The following is a 24,099-nucleotide window of genomic DNA, read 5'->3' as shown; positions in this document are numbered from 1 at the left end:
TGCCCCCTTAACTTGGGAGAAAGCCCTCTCGAAGCCAGTAGGCCCTCCTTCCGAGTAAACACTCCTGGCCTCACATTTGCACCCTCTGCAGCGCTCAGGGTTACAATGCAATGCAATGCAATGGGGGTGGGTGGATCTTTGCAGGCAAACCAGCCCCTTATTAAATCAGGCCGGGCAAGGAATAGTTAACCCTACCCACTCTCTTCCCACTGACCACCCCCCCGCCCCGATATCGCGCCCGTCTCCACGTGCAGAGAGACGGAAGGGGAGGGCAGGCAGCGCCTCGTCGGGAGGGGCTCGCGGCAGCGCGGGCTGTTTGCTCATTTCCTGAGGGGTGGGGGTCCGATCGGTGCTCGGAGGGGGAGATAGAAGGGCGGGCTTGCTCTTGCCGGCGAGAGACGCGCCCCCCTAATACTCCCCACGGAAGAGTCTCGAGCTCTCAGCTGCGGAGGAGGCGCCGTGATCATCGTTTGGAACAGGTAAAAAAGACGGAGGAAACGCGCAGCAGCAGGAGTTAATGGGGGGCTGCCTGGCTGGGTAGGGGGGGGGGCGACACTAGGGCTCTGCTCTCCCTCTCCGTGCATAGGGATTTCCGACTAGGGAGACGCAAGGTGCGGGGGGGGGGGCAATTTGCTTTTTGTACATGCTTCGCCCACCCCGGGCACAGCGTGGGAGGAGAACCCAGGAATTCGGATCCTCGCCTCCCTCCCTGCAACGCCCCCCTTGTCCCACTCCGGGCACGGCGTGGGAGGAGAACCCAGGAGTCCGGATCCTCGCCTCCCTCTCTCGCTCCCTGCAACGCCCCCCTTGTCCCACTCCAGGCACGGCGTGGGAGGAGAAGCCAGGAGTCCGGATCCTCGCCTCCCTCTCTCGCTCCCTGCAACGCCCCCCTTGCCCCACTCCGGGCACGGCGTGGGAGGAGAACCCAGGAGTCCGGATCCTCGCCTCCCTCCCTACAACGCCCCCCTTGCCTAGAGCTGGTTCCCAGCCTCGTGGAGACGGAGGGGAGGCACAGGCGCCGCTGCCTTTTAACCCAAACAGCAGCCCTGCCCCCTTGCTTCCCTCCCACAGCTGAGGAGGGCGGAGGGAACCCAGGCGTCCTGGCGTCTCCCTCCCTCGGCTTTAACCTATCCATCCCTCCTTCAAGAGAGAAAGCTTAGGAATCCTGCTGAGACCTCCATTCCTTCCAGCCTCGGGTCCTCCTTCCTCCGACTGGGGTTGGGAGGCAATCCCGAGACCCTCCCCATTTTGGAGCCCGGCCAATTCACCTTTCACTTTCCTTTCTGACTTCCGAGCCGCTGCAACAGCCTCCCAATAAGGGGGAGTTTTACTCACTTGCCGACTGCGATGACACTGGGAGAGGATCCCGGCTGAAATCCTGGAGCTGCCAGTCCGTGTAGACAATATTGAGCTTGATGGTCTGCCTGAGTAGAAAGCAGTTTCCTGCGTTCCTTTGGTGTGTGTGTAAATTTGTTTACAGTATTTGGTTTTCAGACCAAACTTTTACAATCACATATCCTGTTGTGACGTGGGGTTTGTGATTTCAGCTCTCTTGACATAATATGCTGGAGACAGTTCTCTAGTAACACTTCTTTATTAAAGCAACAAGACTGAGACCTGAGGAGGGGAGAGCTACATTTATAGGGACAGGGAACTAGCTAGAAAGGATACATTTTGGAGGGGTTCAATCTCAGGCAATCTCAGTCCTGCCTTTTGGAGGAAACCAATAAGACAGAGGATCCAAATACAGCAGCTTAAATGAACCAATAGTATCTGTACCCTCTGGAACCAAAAGGCAGTTACTTTACCCTAATGCAAATGCAGACAATAATAATACAGATATAAAATCCTTTGACTCAATACACAACATATCCAATATACAATATACAAACAAGATTCCAAAGAATCTCCTGGACTTTCCTCCTCCCCTTTGTGAATCTTACTGTTAATTATTTCCTTCTGTATCTTTTATGATAATCCAAATCTTTTACGTATCCATTATGTCCAAAAATCACCATTAAACTACAAGTGTTATTCCAATCCTACTTACGGTTTTAACTGTTTACAATGGTTTTTAAGATAAATTATAATTTCCCCCCATCCCTTATTAAAATTTTGGTCTTCCTGATTTCTGACTCTTTGGGTCATTTTATTCATTTTGGCATAATCCATCTACTTGATCTGCCATTCTTCTCTGCTAGGGACTTTTATCTTCTTTCCATTTCCGGGCCAATAACATCCACACATCTGTGGTCGCATACATAAATAGTCTTTTCTGCTCCCTTGGGATTTCAGCTCCTAAGATTCCTAAAAGAAAGGCTCCAGGTTTTTTAGAAAAAGTTATTTTAAACATTTTTTCCCAACTCATTATATATCATTTCCCAAAATTCTTTTACTACCTAACATTTCCACCACATATGATAAAAGGTGCCTTCTTTTTCCTTACATTTCCAACATACATTCGACCCTGTTTTATACATTTTTGCTTTAAAAACTTTTGCTAATTTACTGGGAGTTAAATACCAACAGTTTCTTGTGTTCCTAATCAGATGATGAGCAGTAAGCCCCTGCTCCTCTTTTAACAGCAAATGGAATTGGAGCTATTAGCAGGTCTCATAATACTCTCCTGTTCTTCTGCAAACAGTTTCCTAGCCTTTGACAGTTGGTGACATAGCCCAGGTTCCAGGTTCTTTGCTTCTGCAGATGGAGCAGGCTGCTCAGTGATACAGATCTCTTCTTCCTAATCTGCCCCTTGCATTTGGTGTGTGCCTCTGTGCTTTCCCTGTTTCGTTTGATTGGGCAAATGTTCTAGGACCCTCCAAGCTTAAGTCCCAAACTGGTTGCGTTGATGCTGGAACTAACCACGGGACAGGATTCCATCCCATATCAGTTGCCGTGTAAATAGTGCACCTGTGTAAATGCCTGTGATTTTCTGCCATTTTGGAGCTGGAGTGACCACGGAAAGCCCTTTACACATCATTATGAACTGGAAGCTTTTATTTTTATGCTGTGATTCCTACATTGCAGGGGGTTGGACTAGAGCCTTGGAGTACCTTCCAACTATACGATTCTATGATTCTATGAATAAAAACTACATTCATACCGAGGGCTTTCTTGGTAGTGGCGCCCACCCTGTGGAACGCCATTCCATCAGATGTCAAGGAAATAAACAACTATCTGACTTTTAGAAGACATCTGAAGGCAGCCCTGTTTAGGGAGGTTTTTAATGTTTGATGTTTTACTGTGCTTTTAATATTCTTTTGGGAGCCGCCCAGAGTGGCTGGGGAAACCCAGCCAGATGGGCGGGGTATAAATAATAAATCATCATATTTTTCCGTGTATAAGACGCCCCCATGTATAAGACGCCCCCTATTTTTTGAGCCCAAAATTAAATAATTGCAACATTCCATGTATAAGACAACCCCCAGTTTTAAACTTTAAAAAAAATTGGGGGGAAATAGAGTCTGATATACGGAAAAATACATCATCATCATTATTTTGCAGTGGAAGTCAGACTGGGAAACCAATTTAGTTTTCGACCAGAAGTGCCAACAAATGCAATGATATTGTGTGTTTCTAGTCTCTATTTCTGTAGTGGCAGGTGACTTTTCTGTTTGAGTCCTCTTGTCTTCTGTCTAAGGGTGAAATGTTTAAGTACCCCCCATACCTATGTTTTTTAACCATATAGCATTTACTTTTTCCACCTCTCAGCTGCCTGGCTTCTTTCAAACTCGCCACTGTCAGGAGATGGCTGTTCATACACCAAATATAAATTGAGGCTCCAGAACGTGGGATAACCGCCACCACCCATCCTTCTGAAGCCGGCTGAACTATGACCACCAAGGCAGGTGACTCATCAGCTACTTGGGTTCTCCGCTTCCCTTCCCCATTAGAACCAGGGGTCCAAATCAGTGTCGAAATGGAGGAGACCTCGCCTCCCATTGGGACCATCAAGGAGATCCTCAAGCGCTCTCGCTCCCGCAAGGACCGGATGGATCCGCATGAAGCTATGGTGAAGCCTCAGTGTTGGGAAGTCCGGCAACAGGTGATTCTCCCCACTCCAGAAGAGGAGGCATCTAAGGCAGATACACCTGAGGTGATGCTGGAGAATAAAATTGAGACTTGTGTGGTTTCTTTTGAAAACATCTCTGACCCCAAAGAAGAGAGAGGGACCAAAACGGAAGTGATGGTCAGCCCGAATTGCGTGATTACTATCGAAGAAGAGGAGGTTGACCCTGAAAAGCAGGAGTCGCAAGAACCTGAGTTTGTGTCAGATGATGATGACATTGAGGCCTGTGTGGTGTCTTCTGAAAAAGGTTCTCAAGAGGAAGAGGAGACCCAGCCTAAGATCATAGATGGAGGGAGCGTTGAGGACTTCGTTGAGTCACTTGAACACACAGGTCTCCCTAGAGTAGAAAAGGCCACCCAGACCGAACCGACACAGAGGGACAGTGCTGAGAGCTGCGAGGCCTCTATCCAGAAGGCAGCCAACCCCAAAGAGGAAGAGTTAATGGAATCTGAGGTGGCATCTAAGGAGAGTGGCAAGGCCAGTCGGGCTTCTCCAGAGAAACCAGACGACCCTAAAGGAGGAGGAGGAGAAGAAACACAAGAGGCTTGTAACAGCCCAGAACGTGGGGGGGCCATCTTGGGAGAAGATGGGATCGCCATGGAGACTGCCCGCCAGGGTTTCCGGTGGTTTCGCTACCAGGAAGCTGAGGACCCGCGGAAAGCTTACGGGCAGCTGTGGGAACTTTGCCGCCTTTGGCTGAAGCCGGAGAGCCGCAGCAAGGAGCAGATTCTGGAGCTGCTGGTCCTGGAGCAATTCCTGGCCATTTTGCCTCAGGAAATTCAGAGCTGGGTGTGGCAGCAGCACCCAGAGACCTGTGCGCAGGCTGTGGACCTGGTGGAAAACTTCCTGACAGGCCTTTCTCTGCTTCAGAGACATGGGGAAAAGGTGAGATACCCCATATAGGGATCGCATGTGGGTTAGCCATGAGGCATGGGGTGGTTTTTTGGGGGGGGAGGGCCGTTTACAACAGGCATTTTCAAAGCTGTGATCCACTTTTCATGCACAACAAGTATAAATGGCCAATAAATGCAGCCTAGGGTTGTGTATTCAGATTCACCTCTCCCTTCACACAATATTAATCATGTGGGGAAAGGAATGGCTGGAGGAGGTCAGATCCCAAGTCATTTCAGGGGAGCCATGACTAACAAAAACGGGAAAAATCAAGTGATTAAACTCACAAGTGATTAAACTCACAAATATATTTAGGGTTAGTGCAGGGGAGAGACAAAGTGGTAATGCCTTTATGGAAAAAAGGAGTTGGTTTATTTTCTATTGGAATGCAGTTTCGCAAACATAAGTTGAATAATTTTGGGGGAAATTTTCTTCGTATTTATACTGCTTCTCTGGTTAAAGGTATATATTTATAGTAGTATTTTTTCCTGCTGCGTGTATATGCTTTAAAAAAAATATATTTTGCATTGTTTCAGGCACTGGTGACCTTTGAAGAGGTGGGTGTGTATTTTTTTGAGGAAGAATGGAGAGTCCTGGATGAAACTCAGAGGCAGATCTACCGGGAGGTCATGCTAGAGAATTATGAGAATGTCCGGTCACTGGGTGAGAATTGAATGTCTGTAGAGTCATTGGTGAAGGATCTCTGAATCAGCTTGGCTGCTCCATTGTTTACATTCATGGTGGGGAGGTGTTGCCAAGCCTTTGTCCTATCAAAAATGATGAAGTTGTAGCCTTCGGAGGGGCTGCTAGCTCGACTTGACTGCTAAATGTAGTGGTGCTCTCCTTTGGATTACAGTTGATTTATTAACTGCATTCTAAACCACCATCTCAGAGCCATTTACAGATGGGTCATCTGTTGAGTAGAAACAGAGTTATAAATCTTTCATCCTTAGCTGCTCTCTGCATAGATTAACATACTTTACTTCATGGCTTCCTGCTCTGGAACACCATCCAAACGTTCAGGATACAATCAAAAAGGAAAATGCAAATACAAGATTTTAACAACTTTTAATGATATTAAATGTGATTGGCTCGATTTGAAGGACCCTGCAGTGACATTTAGGCGTCCCAAGGTTATCACAAGTTAACGATTCCGCACTGTGTTTCGTTATCATGGACTGGAATATTTTGTTAATGAATAAAGGTTTACGGATGTAGAGGGAAAAGGGCAAGGAAGGGTTAAGTTGCGTGTGTTTGTCCTGCACCAGCAACTGGTGAAGTGAGAGTGACTCAGCAAGCGTGTTAGAGTGACTCAGCAGAATCTAAAGTGTAAATACACTTGTGTTTGAAGCAAGGTTGCTCTTGGGCCCTGCCCGTTTCTTTTCATTATTATTATTAAAAAATCTGTTTATCTTTAAAATATTTTTCATTTTGTTTCTCTTCTCCACTTTGCAGGATTTCCAACTCGCAAACCAGATCTGATCTCTCAGATGGAAAGTAGCAAGAGCCCAGTTCCATGTTTCCAAGATCTCCAGGAGTCAAAAAAAGGAGTCCCACCAAGAGACGCTAGTGAGAAAACAACTGCCCTTGATGTTACTGGTTTTTATTCTGCATTCAGATTTGAAAGCTTTCGCTTCTGTTTATTTGGACACAGCTTATAGTGTTGTCCAAACTCAGTAAACCATGGTTAATCTTAACCATGGTTTGTTAGAAAGAAGCTAAGCTTAAGTCATGTGTTATGACTCTGGTTTCTTTCAACAAAACACAGTTGTATTCAGAAGGTGGTGGACTCTCCTTCATTAGAGGCTAGGCTGGTTATCAGGGAGGTTGTAGCAGAGGCCAGATGGCCAACCTATCAGGGAGGTTGTAGTAGTGGCTCTCCTGCATCTGCAGGAGGTTGGGCTAGATGACATTTGAGTCCCCTCTCAACTCTTAAGATTCTATGAAGCAACTCCTCTCAAGTCCTAAACGTGGATTCTGAGAAAGATACAACTGCTTGAGAACTCGTTTGTCAGGAAGACATACGACTTGGCCTTCATAATGGGTGCACATCCCAACACTGCAGTACAGACTTTGGCCATTGTGGTGTAGTGGTTAAGAGCGGTAGACTCGTAATCTGGTGAACTGGGTTCAATTCCCCGCTCCTCCACATGCAGCTGCTGGGCTAGTCACACTTCTCTGGAGTCTCTCAGCCCCACTTACCTCACAGAGTGTTTGTTGTGGGGGAGGAAGGGAAAGGAGAATGTTAGCTGCTTTGAGACTCCTTCGGGTAGTGATAAAGCGGGATATGAAATCAAAATTCTTCTTCTTCTTCTTCTTCTTCTTCTTCTTCTTCTTCTTCTTCTTCTTCTTCTTCTTCTTCTTCTTCGGTTCCCCTGACCCTGGTGGAGATGCTGGAGGAGGTTTGAGAGCTGGCCAGGAGCCCACATGGCCAGTGTGCTGGCTTATGCCCTGGGGCAGGGACATTTAAATTCAATTACTCTTTAGGATCATTGGTGGTGTTGAAATCTGCTGGGGAGTAAGGAGCATTTTCCTTCTCTTCCCCCGAGGCCTCAACTTCCAGGTAGGGCTAAACCCAGACAAACATCTACCTTACAAAGTCATGGGAGACACGGGGACAAATAGAAGAACCCCGGTTTGGTTCCCCTTTATCACATACACAGCCCGACAAGAAAACAACAAGAATCCCCCGACAGCATACGAATCAATCTGGATAACCTGATTAAAAAATATACACTCACACCCCACTCACACACAAAAACAAATCTCACTACAGCCAGCCAGAGACAACCAGCCACACCCTCAGCCACATGCAACCCCTCTCACCACCAAGGAACTACAAGTGAATAGTAAGAGAACCCATACAAGTAACACTGGCACAAAAACCCACACATACACTAAGTAGAAGAATAGAAGCATAATGACCCCACCCCACTTGCCACTCCCCCCTCCCCCTCTTCCCCTTTTTTTCCTTCTTCCTGATTGTTTAAACCAATTCATAAACCAAGAACTTATGCATTCACCACTAATAATGAAACCTAGGTTGTAGATATTTTCCTGCATTTATTATGCTGTTTTTGTGATACACAAGTGACATGAGAAAACTTGGTATACTTATTTGTATAACATTATTCCTGCTTATAAAGCCCAATTAAAAAAAAAGTCGTGAGGGAACTCTCTTTGAACTTAGCTTTGTACTTAGTTTTTCACACATGGCGCCTCCAGTTTGGCTTTATTTTTGTTAAGTAAATCATGACACAGTGTCATGTGTCTTGTGTTGTTGTATTGACCTAATTTTAAGACCTGCTACGGAACAGGTGATTTGTTATAATGTCCTTATAAGTAAAACCACAGAATTCAAAGAGGGTTTACTTCCTTTTTCCTATGACTGCATAATCTTTCCCCATCCTTCTCTTTCTTCCCTTTTCCAGAAGATGCTGAGCTCTCGAGCGAGTCTGACTGTGAGGAGCTGTTGACCTGGAAGGAAGAGAAAGCAGCGGACAGCCCTCCGGTTGTGCCGAGAACCAGAAGTAGCCTCAGAAGTGGTCTCAGAAGCGCGGACAGGGCTGTCAAAAGCAGCCCTCCCACCACGGACAGCAGCAGGCCCCGCTGGCATCGGACAGAGCCACGATTCACGTGCCCCGACTGTGGCAAGAAGTTCCCTTGGCAATCCGCTTTGGCTCGGCACCAGCTCTCGCACGCTAGGGACAAGCCGTACCGGTGCTCGAGCTGCCCCAAGAGCTTCGCCCAGCGCTCAAAGCTGGCCCGCCACCGCTGCCTCCGCCCCGGGGACCCCTCCTGCAAGTACCCCGAGTGCGGGAAGCGCTTCTGTGACCGCAACAAGCTGGCCCGCCACCAGAAGACCCACTCGGGCGAGCGTCCATACCGCTGCGATGTGTGCGGGCGCGGCTTCTGCCTCAGCTCCAAGCTGCAGCAGCACCGCTGCGTGCACACAGGCAAGCGCCCCCACAGCTGCCCCGAGTGCGGGAGAGGCTTCAGCCGACGCTCCAACCTCACCCAACACCTCCAGGTGCACCAGCGGCAGTGGCAGCAACAAGGAGGGACCGGCGGCGGGGAACTCCGCACGGGAGACGCCGAGCTCGGACTAGGCTCGGACCTCTGCGAGGAGGAATGGGAATACGAGTGGATCGCAGACGGGCAGGGTGGCGAGCAGGCAGATGACGCGCTCCCTGCTGGAAATAGTGAGGGCAACCCACGCTTGGAGCTCCAGCAGGACAAGGAGATCCTAGAGCTCCGTGTTGGGGATTCTGAGCACGGGTGGGACGCGGAGCTCCACAGCGGCAAAATTATGGAGCACCGGCCTGGGATCCCTGGGCACCAGCGGAGCTTGGAGCTGTGTGCTGGAAACCGCGGGGGCGAGGAAATAGTAGAGCTGCGTGTAGGGGATTGTGAGGAGCACAGATGGATTGAGGAGGAGGAAGATGCCGATTGCCTGCTTGTCAGCGACGGAGGGCCCCTCTGCTCTGACAGCCGGGAGAGCTATCCCTGTCTGGATTTGCAGCCCGCCAACCAAACGTCGCTGGAAGGCAGCGAGGTCCCCCAGTGCACTGACTGCGGGCGGACGTTCACCCGCAACTCCAGCCTTTCCCGCCACCAGCGGATCCATGCCACACAGCAGCGCCACCCGCTGCCCAGCCTGCTGGCCCTGCACCAGCTCACGCACGCCCTGGGGCAGCCCCACGCCTGCCCCGACTGCCCCAAGAGCTTCAGTCACCGATCCAAGCTGCTGCGCCACCAGATCGTGCACACGGGACAGCGCTCTTTCCAGTGCGGCGAGTGCGGGAAAAACTACAGGGACCGTTCGACGCTCTGCCGGCACCAGCGCTTCCACGGCAAGCCGGAGGCCTTGGGGCTGGCTCCCGTGTGGGATGCCTCTCCTTACTCGCGTGACCCCGTGGAGATGATTTTATGAGCGGAAACACCATGCAAATTCCACTGTGGGAAGCGATCGCTTTCTGGTGGGACCCTGGGACCCTAGATTTTGATGAGCCGCATTTGCATTAGCTGGTTGAACAGTTTGTTCTGACCATGGTCTTGAGGGCGGTGACTGCTTGGAGTTATTTGGAGAAAGGGTTGGGAAAAGGGGGGGGTGCACGCAGTTGCGGATGGGTGGCTGCGAGCCTGGAGATCCAAATAGCCCCCGCTTGCAAATATTCGGGGTTGTAGCTTACTCCTAAAGATTTGTTCAAGCCTACATCCAGAAAGGGGACTTGGGATTTCAAGAGGGGCAACTCCAAAGCCCTTACAGTCTTTAGGATTCTGCTTGGTGTAATAGGGCACCCCAAACAATGAATGTTATAAACAGAGAAAGGCTTAGACCAAGCCAAGGGAAAAGCTAGCACTTTCCACTTGCCGGAACAAAGCTACCTTCCTGGTGCCAGTCACTTTGGAACAGGAATTCATGAGCTAGAGCAGGCATAGGCAAACTCTGCCCTCCAGATGTTTTGGGACTACAACTCCCATCACCCTGACCACTGGTCCTGTTAGCTAGGGATGATGGGAGTTGTAGTCCCAAAACATCTGGAGGGCCGAGTTTGCCTATGCCTGAGCTAGAGGGTTCATCTCCAGGGCCACAACAATGGTCCCCATCCTAAGGACCGATGATATGGCAAGCCTGTTTTTGGACTGTACCATATCGGCCTGCAGGATGCTTGCGTGTGTTTAAATCTTTCAGTATTTGGTGGAGGCAAATCTCTTGCACACAGAAAGCCAGCGGGGGCGGGGAGCATTGTTTTAGAACCTTTCTCCCTGACATGCCAGGGAATTGTGTCAGTTTTTTCTCCCTACAGGGAGCTGTGTAATTCTTCCAGCAGTCTGGAGAGGTACAGCCCAGAAACAGAACTCCCAAACTTAAGGGTTCAGGATCAACACAATGCCTCTTTTATTGGAGGCTCAACCAGTCACTTCTTGGCTGTAAATTTTCACCCTCCAGCTTACCTCCAAGTCTCCTCAGTTCTCAAGCATGGTCCATTGCAGTGACTTGGTTGAGAGATGGCTAATGGCAGCTGTTTGTTTATTTGTTTCGTCTTGTACATGTTAAGTTTTTTTTTATCTGCTGTGAACTCTCCGCCGTGGTTTTCCATTGGGCAGGGAAGGTGGCACAATACCTGCTGGGAGATTCAGCATCATGGGCAGAGTGTTGGGCTGCTTGATTGTACATATGGAAAATAAAATATATTTTCCTTTTTTTGTTTCCATAGCTTTCCTGGCTTAATCCATTGAACTATTATTTTTTGGTCTGTAACATATACAACCCCCTTTCATCTGGTGCCCAAAGCAATGGAAGTGTTACTCTTCCATTTCTGGCAGCACAGAGTTCCAATAATAACCTTTAGGGCAATCATCTGGCTTATGTGATTTGCTTTGTTTTCGACTGGTCCTGCGTGCCCCACCTCCTGGAGCCAGGTGTGAAGCAGTAGCTCATTTGGGCAAATATCTGTGAAGAATTAAGGACCAGGGTGCCTCTGAGCATGTGCTATAAGCCCAGGAATTGCTGAACCATTCATGGAACCAAGCACACAAGTTCGTTTCTGGTTTTCCCCAAAGCGTTCATTTTTAACAACCCAGTTTGCTGTGAATAATAATAATAATAATAATAATAATAGAGGGAGGCTTTTTTGTTTTTGCTTTTTTAAAAGACAATTGGGAGACAGAATCCCTTTGCCAATGAACTGCAAGTTTCCTAGAGTTGTATGAATGGTTGAGGGTCTATGTATTATCCACCTGCTCTAGACCACATATTGGCAATTATATTTCTTGAAGGTTTATAGAAATCAATGTTACTAGCAGTCGTAGGACCTGGAGGCTGATCTAGCAGAGATGGACTAGGGGCCGCTGCTCCTAACTCTGACAGGTAAACCTTTATAAACAGGTGAAGTAGACAAAACTTGAAAGTTGAAAAAGGTGTTAATTTGTTAGAAGTTAAAAATCCCAAAAAGTTTTTAAAAAGCTAAAACCTCCCTTGGAAACATCAAAAATATTTAAAAACATGGGTAAGCTTTAGAGTCCAACAGAACTCTTCTTCATCAGGCTGGATTCTTGCTGCTGGCAAACAGAATAAGTAGGAAGGTGGGTCTGGGGTCTCTTCCAGAGCCTTGAAAGGGGAATGCATCCCAAATAAGGATGTACTCTGTGAGGAAATTGCTGATCTACTTTCTGCCCACCTCCTCCAGCTCCATATTTAAGGACATTTCTCTCTGCACCCTGGCAAACAGGCTTTTTATTAAAAGTTAACATGTTTGCGGCAGTTAGGTTGGCCCTGGCCCATGAAATCCCCTTTCCGCTCCATTATTCGGATAGCATGCAAATTCAATACTTCCAAAACCTTCCACCAGGGTGTGCCTGGTGTTTATTGTTTAATCAAGTGCTTCCATATCCTAGCAGGTAACTGATTACCAATAACAGAGGAAGCTCTATAGCAGGGCTGTGCACTTTAGAAATGCACGTTCTCTCCTGAGTCCATTTGGTCTGAAACGCATAGGGCCGGCAGTGTTTGTATAGGCCCCTTCTGTGCTTTTAGCAGCAGCCTTGTGGGCAGAAATGTAGCAAAGGAATCTTTTCTGGCAAGCTGTGCAATGCAGTAGAGCCAGGTTTTGTTTTTTTAAAAGGGGAGGGGAGCCCACATTGCTTTCGTGAAAGTGTTATGTGCAGAGAGGGTGGGTTGCTAAACATCTGTGTTCCCGCACCCACACCCCTGTGAGCGATAAGCGCAAATCTTGGGCGTTTGGGAGCAAAGTTCAGCATTGGATTTCTGATAGGCGCAGGTCTAGATCAAGCCAGAAGCTCCACAACTTGACAGCTTGGACCACTGGATTGCTGTCTCCTAACTCCAGAGACATCTGGGTGTTTGGCAGGTGGGCAGGGAGGATAGACTGCCGAACAGCAGACTTTGGGGTCCTCTTCCCAGCTATAATATTGTGGTGGGCAGGGAGGAGGGCTGGGACCCGAGTTTCTTGAAGTTCCTAGGAGTGACCTGCCTTGGCCATGGCTTCCTCCACACACTTTGAGGACCTCGTTACGGATTTCTCCTGCCCTGTATGCCTGGAGTGGTTCTGGGAGCCGGTTGCCCTCCCTTGCGGCCACCTCTACTGCCAGGCCTGCATCGAGGCAGCGTGGGGAGTCCCTGGCAGCAAGCCCACCTGCCCTCAGTGCCGGGAGCAGTTTCCAGAGAGGAGGTACACGCCGTGCAAGCTCCTGGGGACCTTGATTCACCGAATCGGCGGGATGAGAGCCGGGGAGGCCGAGGAGGGTCGACGCACCGAGCCCAGAGAATCTGCGCCGCGCCAGAATGCCACGCTGACCTCTGTCCAGGACACCACAAAGCTGTACAAGGTGCGGGGGGAAGAGTCCAGGCAGAGCCCCCTGTGTCCTGTTCCCAGATGGCTAGTAATAGTGATGAATGGGGTGCTGAGAGCACAGTGGGTGGGAATGGGGAGTTGGGAGAAAGGCTGGCAGCTTTTCTATGGCTGGCTGGCTGAATTAGCATTATTAAGGGATCTCAAAGTGACCTATGCAAGCTTGCTGAGTGACCTTGGGCCAGTCACAGGCTCTCAGCCTAACCTACCTAACAGGGTTGTTGTAGATAGCGGGGGGAGCCATGTATGCTACCTTGAGCTCCTTGGAGGAAAAGGTAGGATGTAAATGCTATTATTATTATTATTATTATCAAATAATGAAGATATTCCAATGCATTTAACAGTACTCCAGCAGCTGGTTTGTTACCCATTCCCTGCTCCCTTTAATGGAGAAATGTTCGAGTGTTTTATAGCAAGGGCTGAGTTTCCTTTGGATAACCTCTATTGCCTCCCCCACCCCCAATTTGCACCTGTATTGGAATTATTTTTAAATGTTTGATTGCTTGTGCATTTGCCATATAAATTTAGCAAATAAGACAAAAAACAGACAAGCAACACCTGTGCCGATTGGCAGCAAACTAGGAAGAACTACACAAATAGTATCATTATTCCATGCAAGGAATCTAGTCACAGCTTGACTTCTCTACTGCCTTTGTAAGAGATGTTTGCTTACAAACATACAAGCAGAGCAGAGTGGAATCAAGCCCCCCACCAGGTTAGTAGGCAATCCACTTCCTATACAGTGGTACCTCGGGTTAAGAACTTAATTCGTTCTGGAGGTCCGTTCTTAACCTGAAACTGTTCTTAACCTCAAGCACCACTTTAGCTAATGAGGCCTTCCGCTGCTGCCGCACCGCCGCCACACAATTTCTGTTCTCATCCTGAAGCAAAGTTCTTAACCCGAGGTACTATTTCTGGGTTAGCAGAGTCTGTTACCTGAAGCGTCTAACCCGAGGTACCACTGTATCGGCATCAGATATCCTTAAAAGGGTGACTTTTTATTCAGCCAGTGAATACTTCTTCCTGTCTGTCTACCTAAATTAAAATGGCAAAATACCCTCCCAGTTGTCTCTATTGCTCCCCAAAGTGATACATGTTGGAGCCATCAAGGGACACCCAGCTCTTTTGTGTAGACCTTAATTGCTCATTGGAGTTTATATCACACAGAACCACTGGAATAGGTCCATGTGATTGGAGACAGTCAAATTCATGGCAAGCAGGTGACATTTTTCCTGGTGTGGACAATTTCTGAATGGTCAGGTTACTGTTAAATGTGCATTTACTTTGTGCTGTGTGTGTGTGTGTGTGTGTGTGTGAGAGAGAGAGAGAGAGAGAGAGAGAGAGAGAGAGAGAGAGAGAGAGCGCTTCCTCTCCCTGGCTATTTTTAATTTCCACTCGCCATCTTGAATAGGAGGAGCTGTCTCTATCTGTTTTGCGGATGGAATCTAACCTGACCAAACTTGTCCTGCTTATGAGGGAGGAAGAAGAGAAGCTCCAGAACCATCAGGTGAAGAAGACTGGGGCGGTGAGGAGACACTTAATGAGGGCAATAAGCTCATATATCTGGGAGGGAAATATGCTTAGCTCTCTCTCTGGTTGCTAGGCAGTTTTGCTGAGTCTGGATGACCACATCTCCACCGAATACAAGCATCTCCATCGCTTCCTCTACGCTCATGAGAAAGCGTGCAAGGCGAGGCTGGAGGAGGAAGGGGCACACGTTCTTCGGGAGATGGAGGAGAGACTGAGAGCACTGAGGGAGTCTTGCCAGCTGGGCCAGGAGCTGCTGTTGGAGGCCGGGGGTCACCTGCAGCTACAAGACTCTGCAAGCTTCCTAGCGGTAAGGAGAAAACAGGCTTTGATGGAGATTCTACGGCTGGAACTGTAATAAGAAAAACTGCTCCTTTCCCTTATGGGATATTCCAGGGCCTGTATAGAGTCCTTAAGTGGATTCCCTATCAGTAGGAGGAAACAGGCCAACCAGAGTATATTGAGAAGCAAAGAAGCTAGTAAACTATTGCAACAGGGTCCTCACTCACCACATGCAGGAGGGAGGAGAACCCTGAACAATGGTGCGCAAGCCCTTATATAGACTTTTGAAATTGCCCACCCTGTAGCCCAAGACCACCCCCAAAACATCATACATACATCACAGAAGGAGGCGGTCTACAGCAGAGGATACTTGATAATGGTCACTGATTGCATTACCTGGGCAGTCTGCTCATTCTTTTGTGGTCGTTAATGCTTTAGTTCCTGAATCCAGGTCACAGGCTCACCCTAGTCATACACAAATACACCCTTAAGACAGGATTTGCAGGCAAAAAGACAATGGGAAGGCTTTCCCCATTTGCCTCCCTACCTGCAGAGGAATATTTGAGGCCATTGGGAGCGTCAAAACGGCTTCAGGATTGCTCTCCCATACTATTTCAGACACGTGGTTCATATATTTAGATATGTGTGCATTTATGAATACTTATCCTATATTTGAGACCTTAAAATTCTTATAACAACGCCCTCCATTGAAAAATCTCAGGGCAGTTCACAGAATAACTGTGCTGGTTCTTGGGGGTGATGCTGAAGTTGGTGGGGATTCTGTTTTGATGATGTTTGGCCTCACTGATGACCTTGCGGGTGATCCTATGATTGCGAGATGGATGAGGGAAGGGTGTTTAAGCAGGCAGTTTGTAGGTCGAAATTATTAAAATTTCAAATCTCCTGCTAACTGGAAGGAATTTTTTTTGTTTCAAATCTCCTTGGTATTGTTCTAAACATATGTTTCCCCTTTGTTTCCCTCCCATGCACAGGGAATACATTCTCTCCTGAACAGGTGAGTGAACCAAAAAGAAAAGAGTAATTTCTTATTCATAAAGAAACCCCCCCATTTTTATTTTTGTTATTAACATCTACTTGTATGTTTGTGATTGTTTTCCCTCCCACCTGGCTAAGGGTGAAGCAACAACAAGCCACACCAACATTTCCTCTTATGCGCCCCATGCTGCAGACCCTTGGGCAGTTCAAGGGGCCTCTACAGTGTGCCGCTTGGAGGGAAATGAAATCTGCACTCGGCATAGGTAAAGGTGATATTTGGGAGAAACACAAAAAACGTGTTGTTGCCTTTTCTGAGTGCACCGCATAAACAAATATTGACTGGGACGTCGTCTTCTTCTTCTTCTTCTTCTTCTTCTTCTTCTTCTTCTTCTTCTTCTTCTTCTTCTTCTTCTTCTTCTTCTCTCGTAGCCAAGTAAAATTGTCTTCCATGAGCACGGTCTTAACAGTGAGTCCGTAAGTGACTGTAGAGGCCAATTCTGGATCCACACGTTCTTCCACAATGGGGACATAGGTTTCTGGATGGGAGTTGATCATGGTGAGGGTTTTGCCAAGCATGCCTTCCTCTTAGCATGTTTCTCCCTTTTATCCTGAGTTCAAGCGTCTTCAGAGCCCATGATGTCTTTGGTAAAGGCTGTTCTCTAATTGGAGCGCTCGCAGGCCAATGTTTCCCAGTTGTCGGTGTTTATACTACATTTTTTAAAGATTTGCCTTGAGAGTACAGTGGTGCCTCGCAAGACGAAATTAATTCGTTCCACGAATTTTTTCGTCTAGCGAATTTTTCGTCTTGCGAAGCACGAAATCCCATAGGAATGCATTGAAAATCAATTAATGCGTTCCTATGGTCAAAAAAAGTCCAAACAAAGCCAAATTTGGTACAACAAGAGTTTATTAAGTGCTCTTTAAAGTCACACATACTGTAAAGAGCATTTCAAAATTCAAACCCAGAAATTTTTATAAAAAACAGCAGAGTGGCCCAATGGTCACAGAAAATCATAAAAATGCAGGAAAAAGATCACAAGCTTCCAGATTCTTGCAAACCCCTCCCCAACTGTTCCCCCAGCCACCCAGCACACAGAAATTCAAATCCAGATTTTTTAAAAAAAACAGCAGAGTGGCTCAATGGTCACAGAAAAACATAAAAATGCAGGGGGGAAAAAACAAGCTTCCAGATTCTTGCAAACCCCTCCCCAACTGTTCCCCCAGCGACCCAGCACACAGAAATTCAAATCCAGAATTTTTTTAAAAAAACAGCAGAGTGGCCCAATGGTCACAGAAAATCATAAAAATGCAGGGAAAAAAACCACAAGTTTCCAGATTCTTGCAAACCCCTCCCCAACACCAAGTCCTTGAATTCCAAACACTCCAACCCAAAATCCAACCCCCCAAAAAAAGTTTTAAAAGCTTAACTTACCAAATGGCTGCAAAAGAAGTTTTGGAAAAGCTTCAAAAATCACCAGTCTTTAAAAACCTCAAAAAAGGCTACTATGTACACTGCGTTCTATGAGTTGCTCCTCAAAGTCAAGTCGCAACTGTATTAACGGTGTTAAGAAAAAGGAAACAAACTTGCAAGACGTTTTCGTCTTGCGAAGCAAGCCCATAGGAAAATTCGTCTTGCGAAGAAGCTCAAAAAACGGAAAACCCTTTCGTCTAGCGAGTTTTCCGTCTTGCGAGGCATTCGTCTTGCGGGGCACCACTGTATTTGAACCTTTTTTGTTGACCACCAGCATTACGCTTTCCATTTTTAAGTTCGGAATAGAGTAGTTGCTTTGGAAGGCGATCATCAGGCATCTGTACAACATGACCAGTCCAATGAAGTTGATGTTGAAGAATCATTGCTTCAGCACTGGTGATATACAGTACAGTGGTACCTTGGGTTACAGACGCTTCAGGTTACAGACGCTTCAGGTTACAGACTCTGCTAACCAAGAAATAGTACCTCAGGTTAAGAACTTTGCTTCAGGATGAGAACAGAAATCACGCTGTGGCGGCATGGCCTCCGGAACGAATTAAGTACTTAACCCGAGGTACCACTGTGTTTACTTCTTTCAGTACACTGGCATTAGTTCCCTTGAGTAGGGCAGACTCAGCAGTGGATTGCTAGCCAGTTCCTAATGTGGGACATCTGGCTGCTACTGGTTCCTGACAATAGTGAAAACAGGAAGCTCCTTTTTACCATGGGTCAATCTAGCTCAGTATTGTGCAATGTCTACACCAGGGGAGGGGAACCTGTGGCCCACCTGACATTGCCAAACTACAGCTCTCGCCATCCCTGAGATTGGTCATGCTCACTAGGGCTGGGGAGTGGTCGTTCAGCAACATCTGGAAGGAGCCCCAGGTTTCTCACTCCAGGTCTACACTGGTGGACAGGGTCTTTCCAGGGGTTCAGGCAGGGATTTGTCTTTCCCTTTGTATTTGAGGATGCCAGGAATTGAATGTGGTACAGTCATACCTCATATTACGTTTGCTTCAGGTTGTGCGTTTTCAGGTTGCGTCCTGCGGCGACCCGGAAGTACCGGAAAGGGTTACTTCTGGGTTTCGCCACTTGCGCATGCGCAGATGCACAAAATGACTTCACGCGCATGCGCAGAAGCGGCAAGTCGTGACACGCGCAGATGCGGGTTGCGTTCTTTTCAGGTTGCGAACGGGCCTCTGGAATGGATCCCGTTCACAACCAGAGGTATCATTGTATTTATTTATTTTTTGCACACCAAACCACTGCCCCACCGCTGACCACTTCCCAAAGGATTTTTTCAGAGGTGCTGGACCATGTGGGCTTTTGGATCTTGCAAGGCACTCATCTTGTGTTCTAAACAAGAGATTGACACAGATTAGTTCTCCTTAACAGTTAAGAGATCTTGAGTACCTATGTATTTACTGTTCAGCCCATCTGTAGCAGCTGGCCTCTGTGGGCTCGCTCAGCTTGGCTGGGGATTCTGTGGGTCATGCAGAAGGCGAGAGGGAATGACTAAGAGTGCTCCGCTGTGAGTCAGGGAGCAGTGAAAGGACACCCAGGTGCTGATGCTGAGAAAACAGATAATGAAGGAATCTGCATTCAACAGGATCTTTGTGATTAGGTGATGACCTGACCTAGGAAGATCTATGTATACCAAGCCAATTAAAAGATCGGGCCAGGAGCTAATAAGGCTCAGGGATGACCTAACAGAACGGTAGAGGAAAAAGATGAGTCAATTACAGATCATGAGTAATGGATTTATGATTTATGTTAAGGCCAGGGACAGGACACCCACCTGCCACTATCCCCCGTCTGGCTCCGTCTAGCAGATTTGAAATGAAATGTCTCAACAACAGATGTTTTAAATTACTTTCCTTTGACCCCCCCAAGCGCTCAGAAATATCCGTCAAAATCTTCAGTCACTTGAAAACTAGGAAGAGGAATAAAAAATTAACACCAGGGAGTTATCGAGTACTTTTTGCAAATTTACAAAGAACAAAGCAAGCTTTCTTGGATTTGCTGAAAACCCTTTCAGCACTTCCTTCTCGAATGACCTAACAGTGATTTTCCAGTGATTATTTCCACTTTTAGTTGAATATTTTTGTGTATTTACTTGATTGAGGGGGGCAGGCCTCTCTGGTTATGCTCATGAGGAATGCGTGTTGACCTCTTAACTCACTGAATCCAGCGATTTGGGTGTGCCGTTTGTATTAGTGCCGGCTCATGCAACGCCTAGTATTTAGAGCAGGGCTGGGGAACCACCATGTGTTGCCTAACTCTTGTCATCTCAGACTATTAAGTTTATACCTTCCTTATACATTAAGCCAGGCATTCCCAACCTTCGGCCCTCCAGATGTTTTGGACTACAATTCCCATCATCCCTGACCACTGGTCCTGTTAGCTAGGGATCATGGGAGTTGTAGGCCAAAACATCTGGAGGGCCGCAGGTTGGGGGTGCCTGCATTAAGCTATGGTCCCAGAGGACCCTCGTTGTCCCTGGATAAGTCTTACTTTAGAGTAGATCTACTTAACACTGACCACTGTTCATGTTGGCTGGTGCTAAGGGAGTCAACAGCACTTGGGAGATCACAAGTTCCCTAACTGTGATTCAGATAGTAGGAACCATTCCCAAGACTTGAAAAACTGTCTCCTTCCCTACAGATCATATGCGGGGGGGGGGGGCTAAGATTGGCAGGAGGGGCCCTCTGGTTTCTCCCACCACCCTCAGAAACTCAGTGGGGTGGTGGACAAGGAATTGGCATTCTCTGGTGCAGCTCCTAAATTGTGGAAGTCCCTCCCCACAATTGCATCTGGTACCTTCCTTACTCATCTTTTGGAGAATGCTGAAGCTGCACCCCATATATTATTAGCCCCCCCCATTTCTGTGGCTTTAAGTTGTTTCAGACTGTTTTTACTAGTGTATTTTCATTGTTGTAACCTACCCTGGGAACTTAGGGTGAAAAGTGGGTAATAAATTATAGGAATAATCATTATCATCAGTTGCGAACTTGTATAAGTCTTCAATCGTAGAAGGGAGCCACCTTTTTATTTTTCCAGTTCATCAGTATCAGTCTTGCCACAGACAAATTCAGCGATATTTGGAATTCATTCTTACAAATACTGTACAAATACTTCCTGCAGCCAATCAGAAGCTGCAATTTGGTTTTCAAACGTTTTGGAAGTCAAATGGAATTCTGGAACAGATTCCGTTCGACTTCCAAAGTATGACTGTATACAGTTTTGGGTTTTCCCCCTCCCCCTTTTATTTTCCTTTCTACACGGGTACACGGGTTCTGTTTCTATTTTTCTTTCTTCTTCTCTTTTATTTATGTCTCATCATGTTTAGTGCACATATAATTATATACTTATTGAACTTTCAATAAAGATGTTTATAAAATAAATATAATCCTCCTCAGGCTGCTATGAAATGCAAGGACAACTTGATTTTAAAATTTGCTCTCTTCGTCTCTCCCCCCCCCCGCCCGCCCCCGCCATTTTGCAGACTTCCCCCGGATAACCCTGGACCCTGAAACAGCACACCCGTGTCTTGTCCTATCAGATGACTACACTTGTGTCCGGGACGGAAACCTGCGCCAGGAAGTCCCAGACACGCCCATGCGGTTCAACTACTGTGTAGCCGTGTTGGGTTGCCAGAGTTTCTCCTCAGGGAAGCACTACTGGGAAGTGGAAGTTGGCGACAAGCTCTCTTGGACCTTAGGCCTGGTTAGCGTTTCTATCAACCGCAAAGGGAAAATCGCTGCCTCCCCTGGTAGTGGATACTGGGTAATCCGGCTGCGAAATGGCGTGGAGCTCATGGCCAAGGATGACCCGCCTCAAAGGCTGTGCCCCACATCCTTCCCCAAGAGAGTTGGGGTTTATCTGGACTATAACGGGGGCCTGGTGTCTTTCTGTGATGCTTCTACCATGGCCCACCTTTACACTTTTGCGAGTTCTAGGTTCAAAGGGAGGTTGTTCCCCTATTTTTGCCCTGGGCTGTACAATTCAGGGAAAAATGCAACCCCCTTAAAAATATGCCACCTTCCACTATGGTAGAGGGAAAAGAGCATCTCCTGTTCTGTGTTTCTTTTCTCAACTCACACCTGCTTCTGCAAGGACAATGCCCTGGACATATCGTAAGCAGAAGGTTCTTTAAACGCCCATCGTACAAATAACATTTTTGTATTTATTTTAAAGGGAAAACTCCTCCCAAGGCAATTAAAATGCACACAGTGCAACAATAAAATAATTCAAAGCCCAAACACCAAAATAAACCCCAAAACGCCCAGCCCGCAACATGCCCACATCTATAACAAGACCATAAGCAACTCAAGAAAAAGCAGACAAGAATAGATGGATCTACAAGGCATTCCTAGAGAATCTCCTTCTGTGAAAATAGTAGTGTTTCTTATTTATTCATCTGCAGAAAAGGGTAAGCCCCTGGAGATTGCTGCTATGTTTAAAGAGCTACACGGGAAAACCCAATATAGGTAAAGACTGCAGTAAAATAGAGGTTTATCCCCCAACTCTCAATGCAGTTGGTAGCGGGGACTGTTACTGTTATGTACTGAAGTTCTCACCCTGGGCCAGCAGGGGGATACTGTAGATAGTTATGCAAATAAGGGATCGAAAGTGACGTTCAGTGATTGGATAGTTACAGAAAATTGTTACAGTTGCGTTGTAGTGGAGCTCTATATAAGCAGGCTGGCTGAACCCTTCAGTTCAGTTCTGTTCTGGCCTGTGAATAAACAAGAGCTGTTTGAAGAATCGCTGTGTCGTCTGATATGTTCACCCACAACTTAACAGTCACAAAGTCCATTTGAAAGAGGCACAAGAACAAAGTTTGGAGTGGGATCACGGAGGAGAAGGCGTCTTTCCCCTGAACTGTGCCCGCCACCTCTAAGGAGCAACGTGATTTTAAAACGGTACTTCTCAGACTTCATGAACTTGGGATTTGAATCCCCCTCCCCAACCCATCTCTTAGCAAGAAAGCGCATAGATGCCTCAGCAAAGGCAGTATTGATGCATGCTTGGCACCTGCTCTTTGTGTAGGAATGTGTGGGTTGAGGCAATAACCCAACACACTGGCATTAGGAAAGGACCAGAACAGGTAAGCTTGGCTCTGGGTGTGTATCATTCCAGGCAATTTGCCTTCCAGTGGCCTCTTCTAGGAAACTTACCCAGTTGTTGGGGTTATTGGGCCCCAGCAGTTGCTGAGGGATTCCATGAACTGGTCCTGGCCTTAGACTTTAAGCTGCAGTGCATTCTAAGTGCTTAATAAATAACCTTTTGCTCTATGTAAAAGTGTCTTAGGACTGAAATCCTGTTTTGAGGCATGTGGGGGTCTATGCAGATACAAGTGTGTTATGATGGTTGGTCTGGGCATCAGATAGGGCATATTCACTCGTGTTTTGCAATTGGCTCCCCAACTGCATTTCCCTTTTTTGTGCAAGATGACTGGGTAGATCCAGTGCTTTTTTTCTGGGGACACACGGGGACGCATACCCCTAAACATTTTGAGAATCTTTGTACTTTTGTCCATTTACTGTACTGTATTTATTTTCCCCAAATTGGACCAAAAGATTGTGATTTTTCTTGAGTCAAAATAAGAGTACAGTAGTGCCTTGGGTTACATACGCTTCAGGTTACATACGCTTCAGGTTACAGACTCCGCTATCCCAGAAATAGTACCTTGGGTTAACTTTGCTTCAGTATGAGAACAGAAATCGTGCTCCAGCGGTGCAGCAGCAGCAGGAGGCCCCATTAGCTAAAGAGGTGCTTCAGGTTAAGAACAGTTTCAGGTTAAGAACGGACTTCCAGAACGAATTAAGTACTTAACCTGAGGTACCACTGTACCCCTAAACATTTTTTTAAAGAAAAAAAGCACTGGGTAGGTCCATCTGTAACATCTCTTGCCATAGCATCCTTTGGATGAGAGAGCACTGGAGACTTATGATGCCACAGTATTTTTGCTTTAATATATGAGCCAAGCATATCGAAGAAAGGCACCTGCAACAGAATGCTGGTCTCCAGAGTGCACCTAGGGCAGCTGGAGGAAGGCTGCCATCTTGGTTCCAGCAATAAAACACCACTAACTCTCTGTCTCTCCTTCTGCCCCTTCTACCTGCTGTCTTTCACATACATGTCTGCCAAGAAAGTGAATTGCTCAGTATGCAGTCTGAGCTCCCTTCCAGATGTTGTTTTTATTGAGCGATCGTCATGATTTGTGCTCAATATGTTGTTGGTTATGCATGACCACGCTTTTAATACCAATTGCGCCTGCAGGTTTTGAGCCGGTCCTACTGCTTAGTTTAAAATATGATATTTCTTCATACCACAAATATTTCAGGGTGTTGTGTGTATTGTTTTTTGTGTGTCCTGCTATAACGCAAGAGTGTCCCTCCAGGTGGCAATAATGTGGTCACATGGAGGAAGCATTGCAGAACAGCTAATAACATGGAATGATTTAGAGGTGGAGAAGTATAAAT

The 24,099-nt window shown here is 47.1% G+C and overlaps 2 protein-coding genes across 4 annotated transcripts; both read left to right on the top strand.

Annotated features, from left to right (window-relative positions):
- Window positions 1–253: 253 nt before the first annotated feature.
- On the top strand, window positions 254–11,168 carry LOC309353960 (uncharacterized protein). Of its 2 annotated transcripts, none has more exons than XM_081883607.1 (5): window positions 254–479; window positions 3,712–4,954; window positions 5,497–5,623; window positions 6,416–6,529; window positions 8,392–11,168. In XM_081883607.1, the coding sequence occupies exons 2-5, from the start codon at window positions 3,833–3,835 to the stop codon at window positions 9,891–9,893; spliced, it is 2,865 nt and encodes a 954-aa protein (XP_081739733.1). In that variant the 5' UTR covers window positions 254–479; window positions 3,712–3,832; the 3' UTR covers window positions 9,894–11,168. The 2 variants fall into 2 exon arrangements, with proteins under 2 accessions (XP_081739733.1, XP_081739734.1); XM_081883608.1 differs by lacking the exon at window positions 254–479 and adding an exon at window positions 2,689–2,761.
- A 1,603-nt stretch (window positions 11,169–12,771) lies between these two features.
- On the top strand, window positions 12,772–22,163 carry LOC309353978 (nuclear factor 7, brain-like). Of its 2 annotated transcripts, XM_081883651.1 has the most exons (6): window positions 12,774–13,312; window positions 14,747–14,842; window positions 14,939–15,172; window positions 16,137–16,159; window positions 16,279–16,403; window positions 21,117–22,163. In XM_081883651.1, exons 1-6 carry the CDS (start codon window positions 12,965–12,967, stop codon window positions 21,665–21,667), a joined length of 1,377 nt encoding a protein of 458 aa, XP_081739777.1. In that variant the 5' UTR covers window positions 12,774–12,964; the 3' UTR covers window positions 21,668–22,163. The 2 variants fall into 2 exon arrangements, with proteins under 2 accessions (XP_081739778.1, XP_081739777.1); XM_081883652.1 differs by lacking the exon at window positions 14,939–15,172 and having other exon boundaries at window positions 12,772–13,312.
- Window positions 22,164–24,099: the final 1,936 nt, after the last annotated feature.

Source organism: Podarcis melisellensis, assembly GCF_964234715.1.
Source record: "Podarcis melisellensis genome assembly, chromosome: 13".
NCBI classification, from domain to species: domain Eukaryota; kingdom Metazoa; phylum Chordata; class Lepidosauria; order Squamata; family Lacertidae; genus Podarcis; species Podarcis melisellensis.
The sequence above is the reverse complement of the archived record's forward strand: the minus strand, read 5'-3'. Positions and strand labels throughout refer to the sequence as shown.